At 29.9% G+C, this 9,624-nt stretch overlaps 1 protein-coding gene across 11 annotated transcripts in view; it reads left to right on the plus strand.

Annotated features, from left to right (window-relative positions):
- LOC130451212 (proton channel OtopLc) overlaps window positions 1–9,336 on the plus strand; it is a 52,030-nt gene extending 42,694 nt beyond the window's left edge. For all 11 annotated transcript variants that reach the window (XM_056790078.1, XM_056790080.1, XM_056790082.1 and 8 more), the window contains 4 exons: window positions 225–495; window positions 1,376–1,660; window positions 1,780–1,960; window positions 2,513–9,336. In XM_056790078.1, the coding sequence (XP_056646056.1) occupies window positions 225–495; window positions 1,376–1,660; window positions 1,780–1,960; window positions 2,513–2,821 (1,046 nt within the window). In that variant the 3' untranslated portion in view covers window positions 2,822–9,336. The remainder of the gene's footprint in view (window positions 1–224; window positions 496–1,375; window positions 1,661–1,779; window positions 1,961–2,512) is intronic.
- Window positions 9,337–9,624: the final 288 nt, after the last annotated feature.

Below are 9,624 nucleotides of genomic sequence, written 5' to 3' on the forward strand. Positions count from 1 at the left end.
AAATCTTCTAGTTTGTATAATAGGAGTGGAGTAACAATATTAGTTGAACTCGACTGTTTATTTACAATAAATTATTAATTGTTAATTCATTATTTACAAATCATTAAATTGCAACTAATGAGCTTCAATAAAAAGTTATTTTAAGACTTGTCAATTAGTGTATATAGTTTTTATTAATGGCTTCACGTGAAATCATTCTAATTAGATTGTTTCTTTAATTTCAGAGAATAATGTAGCGGATCTATTTCCAGAAATTGGTAATACACATACAAACAATGAAACGGAGTTTTTGAACGACATAATTCCACAAGCATTTACATTTACGTCGTTGTATAACAGAACATCTAATAATTCAGATCATTGTGGTAGACTGAATATAATGGGAACAATTGTTGAAGATTCCGGACCCTATTTATATCCATTTATTATAGAATTTTCTCTAATTGGAGCAGCTGTCATTTTTGTTATGTGGAAGCATATTGGACGAAATCCAAAGTGAGAAAATATATAATTTATATCACCTCAAATCTTACCTAACAACTATTTTATTGTTCGTTGAACAATGAACGACTCCACTATAAAAACGGCAAAAACCTTGAATAAGTTCATACCAATTTTCATAAATTATAGTATCTAAATATAATAATGTAGAAAGTTCCTTCCAAATTATTTCCGTTTGCTCAAATTCTATTTTAAATATCCAAAACTATTACCCAAATAATGTTCATTCAATAACTAAATGGGTTTCTTATTGTACTATTTTGGGCTAGCAACTCAGGTGGATTATATTGCTTTCCAATACTTACAGTCGGATTCTGCAACTGCCTCTCAAATAGTGAAAAAAAATTTCCACATGTTACATTATTTGAGAACATAGGATAAAAAAGTGATTTCAACTATGTTTACTGCATAACTAGACATATAAATTCTTTCTCCTCTGTCTCACTAACTAAAGAACTATCGTCAGATGTTGAATATCGCAGAATTTATTAGTACATAATAACAGTTTCTTAGACGATGTATATCTTCAGAAATAGCTAACTACTTGGGATTAAATTTTAACAGTTTTTTGTCCAAAGCTTTGAAAATAAACAATTAAGCTATAGTTTATTTTCAATAACATAACTAGAAGTGCAAATTGTCCGATCCGCTTGAGAAAAATTTTGTTACAAAACCAATAATTCGATAAAAAAGTCCATTGCGCATCACAAATAGATTTTACTTGTTCTATGTTATTTACCACCCTTTATCATTTCGTAAGTTAACATCATAGAACTCAGTGTACAGTCAAAAATATTCCTTATATCTAGCCTTTCACACGTTGTGAATAATAATTAATATCATGCAAATATTAAGATGATTTTCACTATTTTAGATATGTGAATCAGGAGAACCTAGAACATCGTTTGGAGATTATGTTATCTAGAAGAGCGGTTGCATTAGCCCAAGCACAACAGCACGGTCGTGTCGATTGTGTTGGTGCTTCTAAAGGATTGTTCTTCGGATTGTTGATGCTAGTGGGATCCTTGATATGTCTTATTCTGTTTTTTGTGTTAGTTTCAAACAATACATTTAGAGTTTTAGCGGTGTATTTGGCCGAAGTTTCCCATTGCGCTCTATTGGTATTGAGTATCATAGCAATTTTGATTGGATTTATACGGTTAGTAATATCTATGAATATATACTCATTGCACAGATTATGAAAGAATATATAACCTAGACATATATCACATAAGAGTTCATTCATTGTTTTCAAATTTTCATAAATATAATTTTTAGAGTGAAATCATTGAAGTTCAAAAAAGAAGAGCAAAGTGATTTAAATGACATATTGCTAAGAATTTCAGCATTTGGACTTTTTCTCTATGCAGTTTTTAGCGTGATCGCAGGACACTTACATGCATTTTCCCAAGACGCTAATTTATTAGCAATGATTACAGGAATTCTAGTAGTTATTCAAGTAAGTTGAAATTATATTCCAATTGTAATTATAATAAACAAATAAGACGAGTTTATTATGAGTTTGTTAGACTTGTACACCCTGCGAGGTGATAATTATTTCCGATGTCAAGTCAAAATTTCACTCACCTATGACATATTAGTTTTAAAACTCACAGCATTTAAAAAAACTGAAGGAAAGTTACGTAAATATTATCCTGAAATTGTTCAGTCTAATGTAATAATTTGTAATTGGTTATCTGCTTTCATAAGTTTTCAAGTATGAATACTTCATTTACTGTAACTACTACAGAAATAGTTTTTGGAATTTTAATTTTGAATTTCGTACTTAGCGATCGTTTAATGAAAGTTCTTGGAATAGAAGCCGCTATATTCTTCATGTTGAAAGTAACCAAGTATGCTGAAATAAAAGGTCCATTCCATGACTTACATAACTCTCCATTCTTCTGCTATTTATAGTTTTATATATATGCCCAACATTATTCATTAAAATTTTTATTACTCCCATTATTATAATATAACAAATTAAGGATAATATTTTTTATACACTCAGGTGATTCTTCAGCTGCTCTTCATCGCTGACGTATCACGTCGTCGAGTTCACCTACCGGAACATGATAGGTCCAAACCAGGACGTCAAGTTGTCACGTTCTTATTAATTTGCAATATAACCATTTGGATAATATATACTTTCGAAATGAAAAAAGTTGAAGAGAATCCGGTCCAACTAAAATATTACGGGTACTTGACATGGGCCATGGTTCAAAGACTAACACTGCCACTTTGCATTTTCCACAGATTCCATTCAGCTGTAGCATTAGCGGAAATTTGGAAAACTAGTTATAAACCACGACTTGAATGAGAAAGTTTAGATTAATAATTCAATGATGACATTTTTTCAAACTCGAGCTAAATATTTCCCAGCAAACACATCGGTGGAGATATAGCACTAATAATTTAAGTAGACATTTAAAATTATATATAACGATTTACATTATAAACTATAGAAATACGTGTTTTACAAAATCGTATTATGTTGATGGTGTATTTAAAAATATATAGAGATAAGGTAAGAATGTTCAGTTACATAGTAGCTGCGTTTTAAGCAGTTACTGGTAAATAAGTTGTCACTAAATAATTTCATTAAATTAAAGACTAGATTTCTACTAATAAAATAATAGTTTTATCAAATCTGTTGACACCGCTGTATATTTACGATCAAGATAAAAATTAAGCATGGACCTCATGAACACTGTGTCAAAATATTGGCTGTAGAAATTTATAATTAACTGATTTGTAGAGCTAGATAAACCCGGGCAGGTTAAAGGTATCTAATGAACGCAAAATGGAAAGTATACGACAAAGAGAAATTATTGCACAACCAAAATAACATCAAAGGTGAAAAGCGAGCATTTTGAAATCATTTTAGCAATTAGCAGCTCTATATTAATAATTCAGAATAAGAAATTATTCTTCCATAAATAATTCTTACATCATAACGTGCATGGAATTCTATAATATTCATTTAAAAAAGATGGATAATTATTTTTAATCATACACACTGATGATAACTATTGCAAATTCTTCCTAATTTCCACAATATCATAACACTGCATTTCATTCATTCCTAATATTGAATTTTGAAAATATTTAATATTAAATATGGAATAATTTCGGATATTTTACCTTCTTCATTTTATTTACATTTACCCTATACATAAACCATTATGGCTAAAGAAGAGAGAAGAAAACAATAGTAGATAACTTAGGACGTTGAAAATGACAAACTGGAAGAAAATACCCTAAATGAGCAGGAAAACATGGTAGATTAGTTTTGAAAGGAAAAATTGCCAAGATCTGTTGCACTGGATTGGAAGTGAAAAAGTAAAATCAAATACTTGACGTTCATATGAAAGTAATTTCATTATTTGTATTCGATTATATTTTTTGATATATTTCAAATTTATTGATATATTAGAAAATAAGATATTACTATATATAATAAGGTGGATAAATGTAAAAAAAGTAGTGCTTCCTTCATAAAATAGATGTGTTTGCTGGCTGAGATCACACGAGAGTAATGTGATCCTTCGTTTTTTTACCGACACTATTTTCGACTGTTTATACAAAAAAAAATTGGCGATGAAAAATGTAAGTTAGACAATGCAATGTTTTACTGTGAGACCAATTTTACTAACCTTTACCGTTAAGCACATTCACACCATCAAATCGTTTGTGGGTTATTTTGCCTTTTATTAACTCAGATCTCTTCGTTCTCTTTGCTCAAAGTACTGTTTAAATGTAATCCTCCTGTATGTATTATAGTGTTATTTTTTTACTTTCAATAGATTTATAGGCATATATTTAAAGATTATTAGCCATTTTTTTCTATATAATGTACATGTACATAAGGTTTTTTGTAAAGAATTATTTTTCTGGTCGGAAGAAATTAAAAAGCAGTTCAAAAAGAAATGGTTGGAAATAGTACCATTTGTATCAAGGAACAAAAAACTGATAGAAATGTGTAGGAAAATAGCAAATGTGATACAGTAATTTAGAAAGTGTTTGGGAAGAATTTCTAAAATGAAGAATTATACCAGTCTTGAGAGCGATAAGGAAAGTAATTAAATAAATGATAGAATAGTAAATGAAATTTTCAAAGAAAAACCAACAAAATTAAGAAGTGACTGAAAAAATCAATTTACAAGGATTAAAGGAAATATAAAACAAACTAAAGTAGCAAATATATAGTTATGACAAGGCTACAACGAGATAGTATTTTGAATTCTAATAATCGAAAAGTAATATTTATCTAACTTCTATCTTTAGCTTGCAACCTATGTACATTGTACATGTTACTAATACACTATCTTACTACCACTATTGGATCTGTTCAATTGAGGAAGGAGCCCGTAAATGTTCACATAATTCTATAACATATATATATATATATATATATATATATATATATATATATATATATATATATAAATATACTTCTTCAAATATCCAGTAGGTGTCTAATAAATGTTAGACTAAATAAATTTCAGATGATGATCGATTCGAAACAAACATCATTCATAAAAATATAAACCGAGCATTCGCATATGATGTTTATTTTAACATTATTTATCAACAATTTAATCAAATAGGCTTCATTTTGGCTCTTCTAATGAAATTTCATAAGATTTTATAACATTGTTTATTAACATTATGGAAAAAAATATCATTTTCCTTACATGCATGTAAAAGCATGTATAAATATACTGTATGTGAACGAAACGTTCTCTTTTTGTGTAAAGGTCTTACAGTTTTTCACTATATACGGACTCCAAAATGGACATTATGATAATTCACTAGTTTTTATTTGCTGACAAGTGAGACAACTGACTGCTATAAAACATACTATACGCAAAAGTTATGAAAAGTATGTACTCAATTTTGATCCAAGGCAGTTTTTCTTTTATTTTGAAAACGCCATCCACCTAGCATTAAGGCATTTAGCTGGGTTTGACCAGGTGTAAATATCAGCGGTTGCCGATTCTATTCATATCAAGCATGACATCGAACAATTAAGATCTGTTCTGATTATGAATCAGAATTACAAACCAGAAAGTGAACTTTGTGACTATTTGTTGAAAATATATTCCGTTGAAAACGCAAACTTTCCTCCTATTATGTGGGCGAAAGAGGGCTATAGTTACAAGAACGACTAATTATTGTGAATCTTCTCATGCAAAATTAAATTTTTCTTTTTACGTAACAGATCTATCCATATATGTCTTTCTTGAAAGAAGTTAAAAGAATGAAAATTGAAACGTATGTAAAAAGACGAAGTTTTGATGTTAGTATCAATTCAAATGTTTTTTTTTTTGGTTCCGATATAGAAATTCGGCGACCATTTTACCTAGTACGACGAGTTCAGCACCGCCGTCGCATACGAACCAAATATGCTAGGGAAGCCAATTAAGAGAAGCCTGATTGCTAAACGTATAAATAGAAATACTTTCTGAGAAAGCAAATTTAGACGTATGTGAGAAGTTTTTATTCTGTACTTGATAGTGGTTCAGACTTTGATCTACCTTTTTTTTGCCCAGAGGTGAGGTGGAAGCTAATGCCTTCCTCACAACGGGCGGGTGCAAATGCTGTGAGTTTGTGTGGGACTCTCACCCACTAAACCACCCTCCTCAATCCTTGGGAGTGTCGTACGCCGGGAGGACAACAAATTGTCATTGCATCAGCGTACAACACTTAATCCTTTGGATTTTTTGAGCTGTTTCTTAGCTTCACTTCTGTCCACCAGTCCGTCAAGACGGCACGAGAAGAGAGGAAGTTACTGAGCCACTCCACCAACTTCAAGGTCTTACAGCTCCCAAAACTGGCACCACTCCTCTACCTTAAATGAACAGATTCATTCATTCATATTTTATTCACCTCCGCATTTTTAAGATATTTAGTTGAAAATTCACGAAGAAAAATATTTATATATTTTTAAGATGTTTTATATACTAAAAATACTAGTCAAGCAATTATTTATTTATAAAGTTGCAAATATAAATGGAATTTATTTTAGAAAAAGTTTACTAACAAAAGACCCGGAGACGTTATACAGCAGGCATATTGTAATTTTTTCCAAGGTTCAATTCTATTATATACCAAACATATCTATAAACAGAAAATATGTACAGGTATTTATTTATTACTTGATGTTTTCTAAGCGATATAAGATACTTATAAGCACAAAAATATTCATTTAAAATTTAAAAAATTAGAATAGTTCCTGCAAATTGTCGTGTATTAATTAAGATTTAATTGTTTGCTAACATTTCTGATAACACATTCTTCAAATATGACTCAAGTCGCTGAAATTCTGCAACATAAGTTTTCTTGATGATATTTATTACTGAAAAGCAAATTTCGCTTTATAATAAAATATTTCTTATTAATCATAAATGTAATTATCAAATTTCACAAAAAATTAAATGGGCTAAACGTTACTTCTAATATACAGCAATTATTTTTGGCAAAATATACACCAACCTAACAAAAGTTTAGGTAGATGAATATATAATGAAAGAAATATGTCAACCAGCCAATCCTACAATACAACACTCCTTTACATACCAGTTCTAATTTGGTTAACTAGTATCTGACTTAATACTTAATCGTTGAGCAAATTGTAAAAAACTAAGTTATAAAGTTTTAGCGTCTTATTAACACTGCCCTTTAAATTATACTAACTATATACCATTTTTGAAGAATATGTTAACAGACGTACGAGATGTCTGAATATATCATAAAAAATGAAGACATCTGTTTAATGATTTCAGGAGAAATCTGGTTATAACCGTATATTAACATATTACTATATTTGTGAGCGCAAATAAGAAAACTTACAGTAAATATGTAGATTTATACTATTCTTGTTAAATAAAGTTGTTAAACTGTAATATTCGACGACAAAAGTTTTTTTTATCTTTTAAATGAATGGAATAATCTGAAATCGCGAAATAAAACATCCGTCCTAGCCTTGACTTCCGCACGAAATGTGGGACTTAAGGACATCTACCCTTTCTAATAAAGGTAGTTCCGAATTGGTTCTTCTTCTTCTCTGTTGCATAATTGTTATGTGAACCTTCCATTTTGTTCACCCATATATTGATATCAAACGTTAACTTTACTTGGAACCAGTTGGTTCCATGCAACGTACACACACAAAATAATAAAATATTTCTTCAACTATAATAAAAACGAGATGTCATCTACATATTTACATAGTTATTAGTTTTTATTTATTACGAGTTAACCAGTTCACTCCTGTCATTTAAATATTGTTGGTAAGGAAGTCTTCGAATTTTTAATCAAGAGTGACATATTAAGTACTTTTTATAAAATCAGATAATGTAATTTTAGCTATTTTGATAACTATCCATTTTTATATGTTGAGAAAATGAAACCCGTAGTAGGTACTAGTCAATTTCGTCTTTTCAAAGTCCAAAAGAATACTACTTTCAGTAAAAATATACTTAATATGTGTCACATCTGATACTCAGATATCTATAATGTATAGATATGTGTGTTTTCTTCAATTAGATTAATATGTAATAGAGTAAATACTCCGCCCTGTATATAGTTCAGATTTATTTATCAAATGTTTTATTCAAATTAGAGAGCTGGAGATATATTCTTACTGTCTATTCAATAAGTTTTAAACTAATATGTGTAATATGTGATGTTTTGGAATCTAATCTTTAATTTGCATGGAAAACATAGTAGTAGTCAGGCCGCTGAATATAGTAATGAACCCAATCGAATGCAGTGAAAATATAGAATATCTATATAATTATCGCTAGTAATACAGAAACTACCTCTAAGTCAACACAGTGTCTCAAATTGGAATATTTTATTTGTGTATTTCGAAGCCGACTGAATTGAAGATAATTTACTCTCAATCTGCTTCCAAAACCTTAATATAAAATGAGGTATGAGTATAAGGGTCAAGAACCAAATACTCTTAATCAGTGGCAACAGTACCAACTGCCAAATGAATATTACAAAAGGTGTGAGTGGTTCTATTTGGATAGAAACTAATTGCTAGCAGTCTTCCGAAAATCAAGTGGCCATAAAATCAATCAACTCACAAATGAAGGTAAAGAAAACGAAATACTAGTAATCCGCTAGTACACAGGGAAATACAGTGGAACAAGCTAGTTTATAATTTGACGAGAACGCAAGCTATGAACCTTCCCACTAAATTTAATAAAAACCATAGTAGAAGTGTTTTTGAATTTAACTGTTTCACGTTTTCTAATCACCATTCCAATTTCCTACTTATTGTACTCATATATTACCAGGTCAATAAGTAGTTTATGGAGAAATTTTTCATATGCGTAATAAGATGATGCATTCGAAAAATATTTTGTACTGCATTCATCAAATAGACCGTTACTAAACATTTTCATAACCACCAGCAGAGCGAGCGTACTCGTAAAACAGTTGATAATTTTTTCAAAAATCGTAACTGACACCGGCCAACAGAATGGAAGAAGATATAATTCAATTCAATACTACTCATATACTTTCATAATAATCGGTTTGGAAATCGAGACCAATACCCAATAGAGGGAATATAACTTTGGATTAATAATGATCTGTAGCGATATTTTTCCACTTTTAATTACTTATTACTACTGTATATCGGGGTTAATTGTTTTCAGCGGCACATTCTCTTATGTTCAGTAGGTGTCAGCGCCACAAAATTGAGAATTGTCAGATATAGCAATTCCTGAATATTTTTTATTTATATCAACCTTAGATATATAAGAAAGTTTGTTACTTCTATGCAGACTGTCGTTAGAAATATAGTCTTAACAAATATTTTTGATTTTTCTTTTACCCTCATCAATCGCGGAGCACCTATCTGTTTTAATGAATAATGTGTACAGAAAGCTTTTTAAAATTTTGATGTATCTTTGACCGTTATTTGATATTTGATTGAGTGATAGCGTTGTTAGTCGATTTTTCTTTTCAATTGGAATACAAACTTACGTTTCAGTTATTTACATTGCTAGAACGAAAAAATACAGTCCACTCAACCAACAATTCATAAACAAGAATTTTGATATAGGCCAAAGTTATGCCCATATATTTCTTGAGCTTCATAAT

This window comes from Diorhabda sublineata, chromosome X (genome assembly GCF_026230105.1).
Source record: "Diorhabda sublineata isolate icDioSubl1.1 chromosome X, icDioSubl1.1, whole genome shotgun sequence".
NCBI lineage: Eukaryota > Metazoa > Arthropoda > Insecta > Coleoptera > Chrysomelidae > Diorhabda > Diorhabda sublineata.